Here is an 18,286-nt window from a genome sequence, read left to right on the forward strand (position 1 = left end):
TTGTGTCACTTGGCCACTTAAGTGTAGTTGAGTGTGTTAAGACACAACTAAAGGTTTTAGAGAAAGCTCTACTGTGTATCTATTGTTGTTAAAGTGCTCTCAGTTTTAGTTAAAGCTTCACTAGGCAACTTCACAAGTTGGCGGCTCCAAATGGCAGTGAGACAAACAGTTTGAAAAAATTGAACTTCAATAACCAGAAATCCTGAAAGGTGACATCAGTAAACTGCACACAGCGCGCTCATGTTTACAAACCCAACTGGTCTGTGATGCTTCATACCAAAGGAAACCAAAGGGATGAGAGAGGAAAAGATCTAATGTTGGTGAGTCCAGCTTTCTCTGGACAGAGTGCTGCTCACTGCAAGAATGTATTTTTACATAAAAATCTCTTTAAATGAAAGCAGTGAGTGGACTTGTATTCAGTTGATGAGCATAGCCATTTTTCTCTGTAGCCTCAACACCCTGGTTGCTTAAAAATATTAACCAAATTGATTCAATAATGTCACTACTCATGGTTCAGGGTTTCCCACACATAGACAACTTTGTGGCGGCCCGCCACAATATCAGCACTGACCGCCACAATGTTTGTTTTGTCACTATTTATGCACTATTAACGCATTGATTCGCTCAGCACCTAATTGCTGCGCGCGCTCTCTCTCTCGCTCTCTGTCTCTCGCCGGCTGAATTCCTGAAAAGAATAACTAACAGTTATTAACTTTACTCGGAATACAGCTGGGTTTCCAAGATTAGCACGAGGTATAGCTGCTAGTCAGTATCCACTGAGTGGACTGATAACGTTACTATGAACTTTTTACCACGGAATGTTTGCTTCCTCAATCAGATCAATATTGAAAAATATTTTCAAAGAAGGAAAATGACTCGGGGAGAGTCTGGACCAGAGGTACCTGTGACTTCCTCTATTTTCTATTCTTCCCTTTACTTAAGTTGTAAATTTCTAGCTACTTCTCTATTTCCTGAACGTTGAAATACAGTGAGTTGGAGTAGTGTTGAGCAGAGCAGAATAGAGCACCCTACAGTAGAGTAGAGTACATCTGAATTGATTCAGGTACACGCAGCTGAAGTGTGGTGAGAAAACACTGTGATTATACAGCGATGTCTGAGGATGTGTACGCCAAGCCAGACCTCACCAAGAAAGTTAGATTTCAGGGAGGCGAGAAGGAGGAGAGGACTGTGGACATCTATGACAACGCAGACAGCCTGAGGATTTATGACAACCAATGGGTGGAGGAGAGTACGCCACCGAAACTACAGGACACTACTGAGGGTCAACACCAAAGTATGCATCTATCTATCTATCTATCTATCTAACTTTTTTGTGGCAAATAGTGACTTAACACACTTTTTCAGTTTTTGTAGTTATTTGTTACTTTTTAAAATTAGAATGTTGTTATTTTTACTTTTTGTTCATATTGTTCCATTTTTGTGAGAGCAAATATTTAAAAAGAAAAAAAAAAGGGAAAATCTCACAGCATCTTGTGCAGACAACATGCCACTAATTGAAAAAGCGCAAGCTAAGTCTGCTTGATATAAATGACAATGGCTTACTGTTTTAAAAACAGAGCAGTCATCCTGCATTGCATTTTAAAACAATGATTGACAGTTCACTTGGCAGTGCAAGTCATATTGCTATCACATGCTTTTGAAGTGGGGAATGCAAAAGTACTCTAACAAGTTTAATAAAGAGTAAGTTTGTACCATAACTAGTAACAATGTGCCTTACTAATTACTTTTAAAAGCAACTTTCCCCAACACAGTTCATTTGTGCCCACAGTCACTCCGGTCACTGTAAGCTCAGAAAAGAGGAATCCTTTCCGAGCTGCTGCAGTGTTTCTGGGGCTGCTGTGTCTTCTCCTCCTGGCTGGGATCATCGGTGTGGGAGTCCAATGTGAGTTTTCAGTTTGATGATGGCTATTATAGATCACCTAAATAAGTGATGTGAATGTTAAATATATGAGCCCCCAACATGTCGTTCACCTGCCATGGCAGTTATTCAGGACAAAACCAGCTGGAACGAGGAGAGAAATCAGCTGCGGGTGGACAATGCTAACCTGACCAGTGAGAAAGACCAGTTACAGACCAGTTACAACAACCTGACCAGTGAGAGAGACCAGTTACAGACCAGTAACAACAACCTGACCCAAAAGATTAACCAGTTAGAGAATGAGGAAGAGCAATTAAGAGCCACTAACTACAACCTGACCAAAGAAAGAGATGAATTACAAAAGCAATTAATTGGTGAGTGAAATATTGTCACTTTATTTTCATTGTGTTTATTCGTGTTCTCATTTTCAGCCACTATTGAAACATTTGGGAGCATTTTTGTGAATTCATTGCAGCCAAACACTTCCAAATGAATCTGAAAATGTACTCACAAACTCACAAAAATCCATTTTGTTTTTTAAATTTTGCACTTTTTTGGAGCCTTTATCCTGGGGAAGTCACCCTGGGCTTTTGTCCATCCATCCATTTTCAAGCCACTGATCCTTCAGGGTTGCAGTGGCAACAGGGCCAGCAGTGCAGTCCAGGCCTCTCTTTCCCTGGCAACTTCCACCAACTCCTCCTGGGGGATCAACCTCTGGCCAAGGACGCTCTGGTACCATGTACACTTATAAGCGTCCCTATGTTCGAACATGGTGTTTGTTATGGCCAGTCCGTGACTTGCACAGAAACAACAAAGCACCATTCAGGTTCAGATCAGGCAGGCCATTCCTCCCAGTCGTACCCCTCAAGGTTTCCCATTATTGCCCACATGAGTGTTGAAGTCCCCTAGTAGAACTATGGAGTCCGTAGACGGGGCCTTTTCCAATACCCCACCCACAGCCTCCAGGAAGGTTAGGCACTCTGAGCTGTTGTTAGGTGTGTATGCACAAACAACAGTCAAAGTCCTCCACTCTGCAACTCAAAGTCACATTGAGGCAACCCTCTCATTCACCGGGTTAGGGTTAACTCCAACTGTGCGGCAACCAGGCTTGTGAGTATTCCCACACCTCTCACCTTGGGCAACTCTGGAGTAAGAGAGGCACCATCCCAGGGGCGTAGCCATAATTTCAGAAGTGAGGGGGATAGATCGTTCAGGAGTAAGACGATTTTTATTGAATGATTTATTGAAAGATCCTCTCCCATTCGATTTTCACAAACATAAATCAACAGATTTCAAATAACTCACAGTATTATAGGCCTATTCATCATAACATAGTATATAGGCTACACAAACTAAAGTCTACAGCCCGTCTTATTTGTTGAGCATAATATTCATGGCCATGATCTAACCTAAGTGAAGCACCCAAACATGTTTCTGCGCCTCTCCTTAGCCGCAATGCATTGCTGAGCAATCAGTCTCCTATTTAGGTTGTCGTACACACATAACACACAGTCGTACCACAAAAAAGTTAGTAAGTTTTCAGTAGAAATATGTCATATCTTTGAGGCTTACATTTCCTTCCCGCTTGCAGAGCACACGCATCCTTACTGTGATCACAACAAAAGACGCGGCGTGAGTAACGTGCGTACCCCGCCCACTTAGAGTGCACCACCGAGTGCAGATTGGCTGGAGTTGGTGCTGGTGTGTCAGCGCGTGCCTTTTTTCGGGTGATTTAAACTATCTACTTTAACAATGTGAGTTGTCACAGAATTAGCGCTGAATTTTGGAATAAAGTGCGGGGGACAGAGGGGACAGATACGGGAACTGCGTGGGACGTGTCCCCCGCGTACCCTGTGTCCGCTACGCCCTTGCACCATCCTCCGTCAAGGAGCTTGGTTCCACAATCGGTGCTGTGTGTTGAGGTGAGCTCATCTATGTGTAGTTGGTATCTCCCAACCTCCTGCACAAGCTCCGGCTCATTCTCCTCCAGCGAGAGGACGTTCTGCATCCCAAGAGCCAGTTTTGGTTGTCAGGATCCAAGACCCTGGACCTACTCCGCTCTCACCCCTTGCCTGATTGGCAAAGGCACCATGACACCTACTCTTTGCCCTGCAGGTGGTGGGCCCACAAGGCAGCAGCCTCCCGTCACCGCTTAGGGCTGAGCCCGGCCGGGCTACAGGGGTCACCCGGCCACCAGGCGCTCGCCTACAAGCACTGCTCCCAGGCACTGGGGCTCCATGAGTGGGCCCCAGTGTCCCTAATCTGGGCGAGGTTGTCTCATTTTTATACTTGGCCATCATAAGGGTCTTTCTGAACCGCTATTTCTCTGGCCTCTCCCCTGAGACCGATTTGTCATGGGCGACCCTACCAGGAGACAGATGCTCCAGACAGCACAGCTCTCAGGGTTGCAGGGACACGCAAACCCCTCCACCTCGACAAGGTTGCAGTCCGAGGAGGAGCTGGGCTTTTGTGCTGTCACAAGCTCTGTTTTCTTGCTTCTCGCTATGAGAGACAGGAATAGTAATTACAACCGAACGCCCCTGGGACAGAGGGATAACATATTTGAAAGCTGAAAGTGATGTTTCTCCTGTCAGTGATGTTTCACCCTAACACTCTGTATTGTGTTGTGTTGTGTTTTATCTTGTCCTGGTGTTGTATAGTGTGACTCAGGATGTGTCATTTTGTGCTGTCCAACAGAGAAAGCTTGCTGTCCTGACAACTGGCAGAAGTTTGGCTACAGTTGTTATTTCATCTCCACCCAAAAGAAAAACTGGAAAGACAGCAGGATTGACTGTGAAAATAAAGGCGCACTGCTGGTGATCATATCTAGCAGAGAGGAACAGGTGAGCTCGAGTCAAATGGTGGATTAAACAATCAAGAGCTTCTGTTTTTCCTGCACCTATTGTAGCCTGAATAATCTAACCACTAATCGTCCTTCTTATCAAACACTAATTCCTTATTTAAAAGATGGAAGGGAAATATGTAATTTTACAGCAATGCATTTTTTTGTTTGGCTTTCTGAAATGTATCAAAGAAAGGAAGAGGGGTCCACAATTACACAAAGCTGCTGCCTAGAAAGTGTATGCACTGTACACTGTGTACAACATGAATAATGGATACAGAATATTAACAACGTAAGAAATAAAAGGAAATAAATGAAGAGAATATTAGGGGATATTCATAATAAGTAAAGGTCAGACTGTCTTGCTACTATTCTCCCTACATAATCACACTAAATTTCATTACATATTTATTCCACTGAGCCTTATATCATTTTGCAGCAGTTATAGAAAAAGATGGCAAATCTTTACGCTATTGGTGAGTTTTTCACATGGTCATCTCTGTTCATTTTTAGTATCTCACCTCATGAAGAATAGTGATATTGTTACACTCTTTTTTTATCCAACGTGGCTGGGAGGGCAGTAGAGAAAAATTAAAGGATAACGCTGGTGTTTTTTAATGCATTTCTTACCGTCAACAAATCCTATAATTTTCTATTATTTGTAGCAAACTGAATGTCTGTCTATTTGAAACTTAGACATTTATCGCCTCATTAAACAAGAGAGCCTGGATTGGTCTGACTGATGAAGAGAGAGAAGGGACCTGGAAATGGGTAGATGGAACTCCACTGACCACAGGGTATGACGTTTTCAAATTTGTATTTTACTGACTCTCACCACACTCCTTCCTCCAAACTATATTTCAAAAGTAGAAACAACAGAGGGAACAACGCAGATGAGGAAGAGATTATCTGTGCTATGCTATACTTTACATACTACTACTACCAAAATGAGAAATTGTGAGCGTGGAATTATAAGGTTCAGCTCTGAGATAATGAGCATCAAAATGTGACGTTCCAGCTGGCAAAACTGTTATGTGCTTTCTGTCTTTTTAAATATTTAACCACAAAAGGTTCTTTATTAAAAGTCATGAATATGTAGATAACTCAATTTTGATTAAAAAAAAAAAAACTCAGATAGAACCGTATGATTCCAAGCTCGAGAAATAAAATTATACTAAGTCAATTTGAATGATTTAAAAAGTTTTATAAGGCAATGATTTAGGTGATTGTCTGACAGTTGTTGTTTATCTCTGTAGGTACTGGTATAATAATCAACCTGATAATATGGGACCACCTTGGGAAAAAGAAGAAGACTGTGTAGAGACTGTGAACACATATCCTGTTTTATGGCAATGGAATGATATAAGATGCATGGCAGATAATATCTGGATCTGTGAGAAAAACATTCTATGAAATCATTTTCTCTTTGCCTACTGTTGTGTCTACTTCCACAGCTCTGTCTGTCTGTCTCTCACACCTGTGAAGGCACAGAAAATAGGTTTGGCTGCAATATTTACTGTACATAAATTCGATTTTTCAGGTATGAATAAACATCTGAGCTAAAAGGCCTCTGTAACATGCATCTATCATAAAGTATTTGTTGTTGAAATTAATTTATTTTCACTTCATCATGATCAATCATGTCCACTTTTACATACACCTTTTAACACTTGTAATACTTTTAAAGGTCCCATATTCTCCACTTTCCAGTGTTTTATTTTCTGTCTTGAGGTCCATTCAAAGCTGTTTGTGTGGTGTCATGTACCAAAAACACTCTCAATCCATTTTTACACTTTTTTTTTTTTTTTTTTTAACACATTTTCCAGCATCTCTCTGAGCCTTACCAAGAACAGGCTGTTTCTGTCGCTGTGTCTTTAAGGCTCATTAATATTAACGACCCCTCTGTTCTGATTGGCTAACCGTTTCAAGAGTGAAATGTTAGACACTACAGCACCGGCAGCTACAGGTAGGGAAAACTCTCCAGTAAAAAAACAATGGCAAAAACATTTTGTTAGTCTATTATTTCTTACAAAAATGATAATGAGCGAACCTTTGTGACGCCACAAAAATACAGAAGTCCAAACGGCTCGTTTAGAGACTCGGTTTTTTAATATGGATTGTGTGGATTTAGTTGGCGACCGTGCGTTTTGATACTTTCACCATGTTTAGATAGCTCATCCAACTCCTTTATAATCACAGAGGCAAGGGGAATCCTGTTTTTCACGATATGGGACCTTTAACATTAGAATGGATTTCTCGTCGAGCCGTATTACTGTGAGTATGTATTGAAATCACTAGATGACCGCCTCATCTCCCTTAACACACAACAGAAAGTCACTGTCATTTATAGCTACAGTATCAGGTGAGCACAATGTAGACATGCGGTGATCCTAAACATATTCTTTTTTCCTCCTTTAAGTATGGGTTGTCATGTTTTTTTTTTGTTATTATTTTTCTTCCTTCATTTTATTTTCTCCCTTTTATTTACTTCTATCTTGTATTATTCTCTATAGTCCTTTTAACCCTTTGTTCACTGTGTTGCACTGTTGTAAGCAGAATCCTATTTTGTATTCTTGAATATGAGTAATACCTTTGAACGTCCATTCAGTTGCTGTAGGAGTTCATGTTTACTCAGCCTCGCCATGTACAGTTGTCTGTGTGTCACGTATACTTAGCTGTACACAAGTGTGTGTGTGTGTGTGTATGTGTGACTTCCTTTTTGCTTATGCAGGTGGAAAAGTGTATCAAGCGGTTCTCCTAAGCTTTGGGCTGCTGTGCATCCTCCAAACCACTCTCACCATCTCCCTGCGCTTTGCCTGCTGTGAGTGAGTCGAGCTTCAGATGGAAACATTTGGTTTGGTTTCTGTGTCGTGAAAGAAAATCATGAAAGTAAAATGAAAAATGTGGGCAATTTGTTATGTTGGGTTTTTAAATGACAATATTGGAGGTGGTTGACGCTTGTCCTGGGTGAGTTACTTTGAACAAAATTAGACATTGTTACATATGATCTTTCCCATGCAATGTAAAAAGGACAAGAGGACAGAGGTGATATTGTACGTGTTATCCCTCATGTGAAAGCCCACATGTGAATTCAAAGTACATGTGCTTTTTGGACACATGTTGTATTTCATATGTTAACTTTTTTTTTTCACATTGTATCCTGACATCGCATGTGACAGTTTTTAATTCAGATGTGAACATTTCAATTCATAGTTGTAAAGTGTTTTTTTTCACATGTTCACCTGCCATTACATATGACAATATTTGTTTCACATGTGAAAACTTAATTTCATAGGCAAAGAGAAAATTCGCAGGTGCAAATGTCATTTTCACATAGGGAAAGGGAAATAATTTCACATGTTTGAAAACCAACATGTGTCCAAAAAGCACATGTGCTTTGAATTCACATGTGGGTTTTCACATGTGACCTTTTTGTGACTATACTGAGTATTCTAAAAATAAGATTAGGAAATTCATGTCATTGTTCGAACTGTGAAATCAAAATGAATTTGAGAATGATACATTAAAGTAAATCTTCTACACCTAGCAGCTTTAGGAAAAAGTTAAATGACTGACTTCAAAACGTACTCAAAAAAGTGCAGGTATGCAAAAAAGTTACTCAATTACAGTAATGAGAGTAAATGTCATTTACTTCCACCCTGTACCCAGATAGCTTAACGGCAAACTTACTGATACTGATACTTACTGATTTACAGTACATACTGTCCATACATGGGCTTCTGAACATTTAGGATAAAGTTCATTAGTTTATTTTGATAGTGAGTGATAAACCACCATCTGTGCTGTCAACTTAATTTCCTTTTCAGTTTATCAACAGGAAAAAGCAAAAACCACATGCAGCAACCCCATTAAAGTGAGAAGCCAGTAATGAACTTATAACACCCTGAATAAAGTGAGCAACAAGTTTCCAGTCACATGGAAAAAACAGCCTGTTCTTATAGTAATGAGAAATAGCTTTAAAAGTAAATTACCCTCGTGACATAAACCTGAATGTGAAATTTGAATGGGAAAAGTAATACACTCCATCAGTGTGAAGCATCTTGGACACTGGTTAATTTTGGCATACATGTTACCTTTTTCCAGCATATTGACTGATGCAAATGTTTCATATTTTGTGTTTTATCTCAGTATGTTCTACTGCTGTTTTCTTTGCACACCCTCATAATGTTGTAGTTCATTTTTTTAATCTTATCCTGCCTTACATCTAGTTTCTACCGCTGTGTTCAGCCATTCTAATGTAGCTTGTTCCTGTCACTTTGATGCCATTTTGGGTATGCAAGTCTGTGGTCAGCTCCACCAATAAGAAGTCACATATTAAGACCCAACTCAACACCAGTTAATTATTTTTGAACCATCATACTGTTTATCTGAGACAGTTAAAGCAATATTGCACTTAGTTTTAACATGGGGGTTATTGTCCATTAAAACCAGAATATAAACTACGCACCAAGATCGGATGCAGCTGGACGAGTTTATAGCGTTCTGATTTTTACTTCCCATTCATTTGAATGAGGCAAGAAAATAGCTTGAAAACTGACATTTAACACGTCGGTGAACAGATTCAACAACAGATCCTGCTACTGTGATTTTCAACTGACTGTTGGTCCAACGTTTTAGAACATAATTTCACCAAATAGCATTTTTATTGATAGAAGAGAACATAGCGGAGGAATACCATTTAGGAGAGATAGTTCCTGTTTGATTTTGAAATACAAATTTTAATGTAAAGGATGAAGGACCCAGGACTGCTTTGTTGTCTTAAAAGCAGGATCTGTTGTTGAATCTGTTCACCAACGTGAAAAATGTCAGTTTTCAGGCTATTTTCTTGCCTCATTCAAATGAATGGGAAGTAAAAATTAGAACGCTACAAACTCGTTCAGCTGCATCCGATCTTGGTGATTAGTTTATATTCTGGTTTTCATGAAGTGCCAAATAACCCCCATGTTAAAACTAAGAGCAATATTGCTTTAAACATAAAACCTCAAATAGGATCAAATCTTTATATTATGGATCATGCTTTTATCAGCATTTCATTGGTATTAAATAAATAAATATAGATAAAAATATCGCTGGGCATCTGATATGAAGTCTGCCTCAAGGTGACAGAAGTGTGGACGTCTATGGAAAAAGATTGCTGCTATTTTTGCATCCTCTGTGAACAAATAATTTACTCTTCTCCTCCCCGCCAACATGACTGCAGGGAGAGACCAGTTGCAGAACAATTGCACAAATTTGACTGAAGAGAGAGACCAGTTACGGACCAGTTACAACATCCTGACTGAGGAGAGAGACCAGTTACAGACCCTCTACAACAACCTGACTGAGGAGAGAGACCAGTTACAGACCCTCTACAACAACCTGACTAAAGAGAGAGACCAGTTACAGACCCTCTACAACAACTTGACTGAGGAGAGAGACCAGTTACAGACCCTCTACAACAACCTGACTGAGGAGAGAGACCAGTTACAGACCCTCTACAACAACCTGACTGAGGAGAGAGACCAGTTACAGACCCTCTACAACAACCTGACTAAAGAGAAACACCAGTTACAGACCCTCTACAACAACTTGACTGAGGAGAGAGACCAGTTACAGACCCGTTACAACAACCTGACTAAAGAGAGAGACCAGTTACAGACCCTCTACAACAACCTGACTAAAGAGAAACACCAGTTACAGACCCGTTACAACAACCTGACTGAGGAGAGAGACCAGTTACAGACCCGTTACAACAACCTGACTAAAGAGAAACACCAGTTACAGACCCTCTACAACAACCTGACTAAAGAGAAACACCAGTTACAGACCCTCTACAACAACCTGACTAAAGAGAAACACCAGTTACAGACCCTCTACAACAACCTGACTAAAGAGAGAGACCAGTTACAGACCCTCTACAACAACCTGACTAAAGAGAGAGACCAGTTACAGACCCTCTACAACAACCTGACTAAAGAGAAACACCAGTTACAGACCCTCTACAACAACCTGACTAAAGAGAGAGACCAGTTACGGTGGGAAAGAGATGATCTGCGCATCAGAGTTTGCCTCGATAGTAAGTAGCGAAGACCTCTCTTCAGTTATAATGACATGGACTCTCGCCATGACGTGTTTCTTATGTTTGACACATAAAGTTTTTTTTAACATATTCTTTCCAGAGAAAAGTTGCCCTAAAAATTGGCAGCAGCTTGGCTTCAGGCTTTACTACCTCTCCACTGAGAAGAAGAGCTGGGAGGAGAGCAGGCAGGACTGTCTGAGCAAGCAAGCGGACCTGGTGATCATCAACAGCAGAGAGGAACAGGTGGGAGGAAAGAGTGTGTGTGTGTGTGTGTGTGTGTGTGTGTGTGTGTGTGTGTATGTGAGCATCATCTGAGGCTAGGGGGCAAAATGAATAAATTCACTGATATCCAGATAGAGTCCGTTACAGTTTTTGTGCCTCCATGCCAGGAGTTCTTGGGGAATTTCAGGCAGCATTACTGGATTGGACTCACTTCCAGAGAGCGGATATGGAACTGGGTGGATGGCACACCGCTGAATACTAGGTAACATTGTCTAGTGCTGAGATAAACCTGTCATTCACTTTCACGTCATCCCACATCAGACGAGACCAGACTGGCCTGCTGTAATCCTTAATCTCGTCTTTGGTTTTCAGCTACTGGGGCCGCGGGGAGCCGAACAACTACCTAGGCGCGACAGAAGACTGTGCGGAAGTCAGGTTCTACGCTTTGGAAAACAGCTGGAACGACAAAACGTGCGAAAGTCGCAGATTCTGGGTCTGCGAAAAGGCGGCTCCTCCGTAAAACCCACTAGACAAGAATATAGAAGAACCAGGACGAAATGTGATGTGGGGAGATGCCTTTATCTAAGAGATTCAGCTGAACTGTAATGACATTTAACCTGTACTGGCTGAAACATGGGTAAAAGAATACTGTTAAATTGATTAAATACTGTCCTTTAATAGCTTGATGTGTGAAGCAGTCATGCTGTGCAATTAGAGAAACTAGTCTTTACTAACTGGAACAGCCAGCCGGTAACACATGCTTTGGTCTTTTGAGGCCTATAGCTATAGAGTTTTGTAAGACACAGATATGTACACACATTCACACCCAAACATGCACACACACACACACACACACACACACACACACACACAAACACAGACGCACACTCTCTACTAGATTTAAGGTGCCATTTACTTACCATCAGTTCTAACTTCATAATATAGGACCAAATAATGTTCATTCTTTTCCAATCTCCCATTAACCTTTTACTACGTATTGTACAGTTCCCTTGTAACTTTATTATTTCATTTCATTTCAATGATTATTTGAATAGGGACAGATACATAGACATAAAGCATTTTAATGAAAATAGTCTGATGTCACATATCATAACATTTATAGCCTGAGCTAATTTGCAATTTTGTAAAAACTTTAGTTAAAAAACAGATATAGAATACAACAGATATAGAACACACACACACAAAAGGACACTGTCAACATAAGACAGATGATACCAAAGATAGTATATTAGAAAGAGAAAGAGAAGAAGAAGAAAAAGAGAGATCACCTGGTATAAGAAAAGGAAACAAGGAAAGAGAGAGGGAGAGAGAGAGAGAAAGACAAGGTCATGACTGCATGACTATATGGTCTAAACAACATTTTAACAAGTTCTAATGTTTACAAATAATATTTATTAAAGTATTTCTAGCATTAAACCCACAGATAAATTGTGAACAGTAATCTGAACAGTTATGACATTGAATAGAATTGACTATATATGATTATACTATTCATTGAGTAACAATTTCAAAATAATATTCAACTAGCTCTTTGTTAACCATTGAATAGTTATGAATAAGTATGAAAAAATTATAAATTCAACATTTATTAATGATGCTTATTCTTAAGTGTTACCAGCTTACATCGCTTCTCTGTACTTGTACTGGCAAATCAAATAAATGCAGTAAAGGCACTTTGGATTCCTCCTTACACCCAAACAAGGTGTGATCTGCTGCTCCTAGATCAGTCCAAGAACTTGCAACCCTGCACTTTATTCTATAGTTTCTACATTCCACAGTCAAGCTAGTGGGTTTGGATCAAGCTGATTGTAAAGTTACGACTGAACACAACCAGATGGATTGCATACGATTTCACCGCTCTTTCACACGTAAACACTGATCCCTGTCCCCCTGTACGTCCTGGACCGACCTTAGCCCCATCCCTCTATGGAGTTCTCCTTCACTTCACAGAGTTTCAATGGCCATTACTAAAGATATCTGTGTAACTTTCCATCAAATCCACCTTATGCCTTTTCAGTTCTTCTGGTGAACCTTAGAAGAAACCCTCACTGCTGCAATGTTTTTGTACCAGCCTCTCTTCCACTTTTCAGGCTAAAGAGCTTGTCAGATACAACGAGAGGCTCTTGTCTGAGGTGGGAAACACTTACCACCTCTGATTCATCCTCAACCATAACAAGGTGTGATCCGTGGCTCCTAGATTACTAGATCAGTCTAACCACCAATTATAGACTTCACTTAAATGTTAATGTCTCAAGATTGAACATTTGGCTGTGGAAAGCTACAACCACAAAGGGATTAACTAGTGGGGCTGCACATGCTCAAAACCATTACATTTGATGATTTGAAATCTACCAAAAGCAACACTGAATATATACTGGATAAGATTGAGTAGATCAGGAAAACCATGTAGGTGCACAGAAAAGACAACAAAATTGTGATATGTGCTATAAAGTTTTTCATAAAATGTGACACTGCAATACAGGATTGTTGTAACCTGTATAATGCCTGACTATTGTTTTTGCTATCATTTTCACCACATTATATATCATCATTCATTTCATAAAGGAGCACAATTGTTCAAAATGTCCTAGTGAAGCGATTTACTACAGACAGTGTGCCAATTTAAGGCAAAAAACAGTCATTAGGACATACAGCACACAGAAAGAGACAAAGGTGGTTGGTTGTATTCACTGAATTGTTTTCTCACAGATCCAGGTTTTACGTTCCCCACAGTTTTCCCAATGCAGAGGTTCATTCTGTGATTTTGCTATCGCAGCACAGTCTTCTGTTTTCGGCTGTGATTTGCTGTCATCCTCAGGCTGTGGGTTATACCGGTACCTACAGGGACAAGCAACAACTACTCAGACAAGCATTACACACTATCATCATGATAGAACGAAATATATCAATGCATGTTCTAACCATAGACTGTAAAAATGGTAATCTGACAGATCTGTATGTTTTATTTTAGTGGCATCCATCTTTGGTAATAAATGATAATTGCTGTGCTGTTTTTGCACTGCATTTCCCATAGATCACGTGGTATTGTGCCCCCCCCCCCCCCCCCCTCCCCCTTCCCCGACTTAATGACAAACCAATCCAATAAAAGCAATGGTTACTAGCACTAGATACATAATGTAACAAATTAAAAATTAAAAAGACTGTTTCTCAATGCAGAAGCATTGAACGCAGTAAAATAAATCATTAGTAAATGTCCTGGAATAGTAATGCTAATAAGCCTCTTACCGGTCTGTGGTCAGCGGTGTCCCATCCACCCATGTCCAAACCTTATCTTGTCGGGTCAGACCAATCCAGGCTTTGTCATCAGTAGGGAGAACCCTACTGATGACAAATTCCTGTGTTTCAAATGGACAGACATTTGATTCACTCACAATGATTGACAATATTTGTTGTTAATTACTCATTGCTACTCATTCACCTCAGTAATGAATTTCTGTACATGCACCTTACATGCTGACACAAATGGTACAAGGACAATGTTCTATAGATATGTACAGTACGTCTGACTAGTGTGGCGTATGGTGGGAGCTGCAGAGGGAAGAGTTGGAAGTGACCAGAAGTGCAGAGCCAGTGATCCATGAGGGATTTGTGCTGAATAAAATGAATAAATGGAAATTAAAAGGAAAGGAAATTATAAGCATCAGGTGAACCTAGCTTATTCTTGAGGCTGTAAGTCTCAGGGTTGTGTAGACATTTTAAATAATGCAAGCTGGAATGAATACAAGTTAGAGATAACACAGGTGTGACATTACAGATAGATTAGTGGTAACATCAGATTATCATAACATGATATGTCTTTTATAAGAACGTGATTTAAACATGACTACCATTCCAGAGCCTATTCAGACATTTTAACCTATGGAAGCGAAATAGGAATGAAACGTGGTAATGCGTTATGTTCTCATTTTGAATAATTCGAATTTTAATGATTTTTGAATGATATGTATGTATGAATGCATTGAATGTAAAATGTTTTGGTTAGACTGTAACCAGCAGCATTTGATGCAAACTCTTCATTCCTCTAAGCTAAGGATGCAGAAGCAAGCTCTGTCTCTCTGAGGAATAATTGCATTCAAACAAGCTCTCTACCATGCTTGGTATTGACACCACTGGAAACTCTGATCCTGTGATCTGCATCATTGGAGGAGATAAGAGCCAGTATGACTCGGCAAGCTCTCCCAGGTCTTTGGAGGAGATCTACCGGTCTGTTGTTGGTTCCACCAAGAGCAAGCCTAAGACAGAGGGGTGAACTGAAGCCGGAGCTTGGTGCAAAGGAGCAGAGGCTGGAGGAGCTTCGGAGCAGAAAGAAGGTCCTGGAGGGCATCAGAGGCCACAGGGTGGAGACGGTCAGGTGTGTGGAGAAGAAGGAGGATGGAGGTTCGAGTAGAGAGGCTTCAGCAGAGGCAGCTGGCAATGAAGCTGAATGCATTTTGCAACTGCTGCAAAGGACAATCTTCTAAAGTCCCGCAGTCCTACTGGTGAGACTGGGGACCCTGTCGTTGAAAATGAGTAGCAAGTGTGTGTGTGTGTTGGGGGGGGGGGGGGGGATGTTAAGAGATGTTAAGAGATGTTAACTGAGGTAGATCAAAAACCAGTGTACAAGCTTCCATTTGAATCCAGCTCACCTGTTCCTCTTTGCTAGATATGATCGCCAGGTGTGCATCTTTGTTGTCACACTCCTGTCTGCTGTCCTCCCAGTTTTTCTTTGACTTGAAGAAAGAGTAACAACTGCAGTTCAACTTCTTCCAGCCACTGGAGCAGCGTTTCTCTGATGGACAAAACAAAATGGCATGGTTATAGCATACATTGCAATACAACAATGCAGCACAACACAACCCAGAGAGCAGTCAAAGAGTTCAGTATTCAAATATGTTATCACAATGCATTGAATTAACACAGGAATTCTACTAAATATCTCAATTTGGACAAAGATGAGAATCTTGAGAACAAAGCGGTGATATTTCACTCACTGCAAAGCTTCTTCAGCAATTCATCTGTTTTTTGGATGAGCTGACCGTTAGTGGCTTCTAACTGGTCTTTCTCAGACTGGAGCCGGTTTCTCTCCTCACTCCAGCTGGTTTTGTCTTGAATGGCTGTCGTACCGACGTGAACAACAAACAGCGACTAAAGATTCTCATTTGTTTATTAGAAAATAGCATGTAGAACGGTCCTCAGTTTGCAAGCAACACATTGGAGTCATCAGCAAACTGAATGAGGAAAACTCACATTTGACTCCCAGGCCGATGATCCCAGCCAGGAGGAGAAGACACAGCAGCCCCAGAAACACTGCAGCAGCTCGGAAAGGATTCCTCTTTTCTGAGCTTACAGTGACTGGAGTGACTGTGGACGCTTTGAAAATGAAGTGGCAACATCAGAGACAGTTAGAGAGGTTGAGGTGTGAGCGCTTTGTTTGATGGCAGAGAGAGATGAAGAGTAACTATGTACGTCTGTGTGTGTGTGTGTGTGTGTGTGTGTGTGTGTGTGTGTGTGTGTGTGTGAAGGTTATTACTGTAAACTAAAAATAAGACGAAAACTAGGTCAGAAAGTGAAAATAAAAACTGAAAAAATAGTAAAACTGAACTAAAACTACCTTGTCTACTTTTAAAACTAATGAAAATAAAATAAGAATATACATGAAATGTTTTTAGTTTTCCTCTTTTTGTTCATGTGTAGGGTAAAAAAGAGAATAACTTTTTGGCAGAGAATTTTTGTCTATTTTTACTGAACAGTAGCCTAATTGAAAAATGTATCCAAATAAATTAAAAAAAATAAATTATTGATTTTATTGCTTGTATTACACAATACCTGTTGTAAACATAAACACAATACATGTTGTGAACTTCTGTCATTATACCTTTCAAAAATACCACCCATACCAAAAATAGCACTGATACAAAAAAATAATCTAAAACTAATATTTGCAAAAAAAAACAAAAAACAAAAAACAAAACAAAACAAATAAAAACTAAAGTAAAACTACCAAACCCACACTGAAAACTACCTAAAACTAAACTGAAATAACTATTGCCATAACTACTATATAACAATAAATACTAATGGAAAAATCCCAAACTCTATCAGCCCTGTGTAGAGGAAAGACTATGTGCTCACATGTGCACAGCATGTTGTAATCTCATGCTTGTTGCAGGCCCACCTGGGTGTTGATTCCTTGCAGAGCCTGGTATATTCGGAGGCGATATCTCCTCCACCCAGGGGTTGTCATACATTGTCAGGCTGCCTGCGCTGACATAGATGTCCACCGTCCTTTCCTCCTTCTCATCCTGATCAAAGTGGACCTGCTTGACGACGTCCAGTTCACTGTACAGCTCGTCTGACATTACTGTACACTTATTCTTGCTATTAATGTCCAATAAATTATTTTTTTTTTGGCACTTGACTTGTCTTAGCTGTTCTTTACTCCACCTCTAATAATTCAGTATTTCAATGTGTGTATATAATGTGTGTGTGAGGCAGACAGACTGGACAGTCTGCATGAAAAAGGGAAGTGCAGAGAAAGAGGAAGTCAAATGTAATTATACGAACAAGTGATTCTCCTTGTTCCTCCTTCTAGATCTGCTTGATGATTGATGATTGATGACCTTTGAGCTGTGGTCACTTCACTAATCAGAGGTTATCAAGCACAAGGTTCAGTGGCCTCTTACTGGCAAATGGAAAATCAAAAAATATAAGAAATCAACCAATAGAGAAAAGAAAAAAGAGAAACAATAGGAAGTCACTGTCATAGTTGAGGCTGAGACAGAAATGCACTTTCTCTTTCATGTCTGAAAAGCTCAAAAGTACTTCTGCCCTACAAAGGTTATCTGTTTTGTGTATAAATGTTTTCATTCTAATATCTTAAGCCTAAACCTCAGTTTTAGTGTCAAAAATTGCAGCAACTACAACAATGTTAGGAAACAGTGGCAAATTGTTGGAACTTTGTATTTACTGCTTTCTGCCTTTATATTCTAATATTTTAAAAATGTAATGTAGTTGCTGCCTTCAGTCTGTCTCAGTTTTCTATGACATTCTCTTGTTTATGTGCCCCAATAATAACAGAGGAGTAGAAGTGCAAAATATTATAAGGGTAAAATTATTGATTAATTCCATGTTGGTTAGGCTGCATTGGTATTGGAAATAAACTGAGCTGAATTTAGCTAAATAGTGACGTCTGACATGAACATGGAAGGATTTTACCATCTCTACCATAGATGTATGCGTGTAC

At 40.1% G+C, this 18,286-nt stretch overlaps 2 protein-coding genes and 1 long non-coding RNA gene across 3 annotated transcripts in view; 1 reads left to right on the top strand and 2 right to left on the bottom strand.

Moving 5' to 3' along the window:
• LOC139930186 (CD209 antigen-like protein D) overlaps positions 1-18,286 on the bottom strand; it is a 202,084-nt gene that overhangs the window by 20,420 nt on the left and 163,378 nt on the right. The window lies entirely within an intron of this gene.
• LOC144538125 (uncharacterized) lies at positions 9,933-11,585 on the top strand. The gene is made up of 4 exons (XM_078282179.1): positions 9,933-10,498; positions 10,908-11,043; positions 11,190-11,284; positions 11,395-11,585. The coding sequence occupies exons 1-4, from the start codon at positions 9,933-9,935 to the stop codon at positions 11,540-11,542; spliced, it is 945 nt and encodes a 314-aa protein (XP_078138305.1). The 3' UTR covers positions 11,543-11,585.
• LOC144542893 (uncharacterized) lies at positions 16,115-17,490 on the bottom strand. Its single transcript, XR_013507498.1, has 3 exons — positions 17,219-17,490; positions 16,291-16,413; positions 16,115-16,157 (listed from the first exon to the last, which is right to left on the bottom strand). It is a non-coding gene; the product is annotated as an uncharacterized LOC144542893 (long non-coding RNA).

The sequence above is a fragment of the Centroberyx gerrardi genome, chromosome 3 (assembly GCF_048128805.1).
Source record: "Centroberyx gerrardi isolate f3 chromosome 3, fCenGer3.hap1.cur.20231027, whole genome shotgun sequence".
Taxonomy (NCBI): domain Eukaryota; kingdom Metazoa; phylum Chordata; class Actinopteri; order Beryciformes; family Berycidae; genus Centroberyx; species Centroberyx gerrardi.

Bases quoted from the DNA above. Each gene is read 5' to 3' on its own strand.
- LOC144538125 (XM_078282179.1), top strand. From the start codon at position 9,933: ATGACTGCAGGGAGAGACCAGTTGCAGAACAATTGCACAAATTTGACT. The intron at 11,044-11,189 runs GTGGGAGGAAAG...CCTCCATGCCAG, and splicing joins TCAACAGCAGAGAGGAACAG to GAGTTCTTGGGGAATTTCAG. The intron at 11,285-11,394 runs GTAACATTGTCT...TTTGGTTTTCAG, and splicing joins GGCACACCGCTGAATACTAG to CTACTGGGGCCGCGGGGAGC.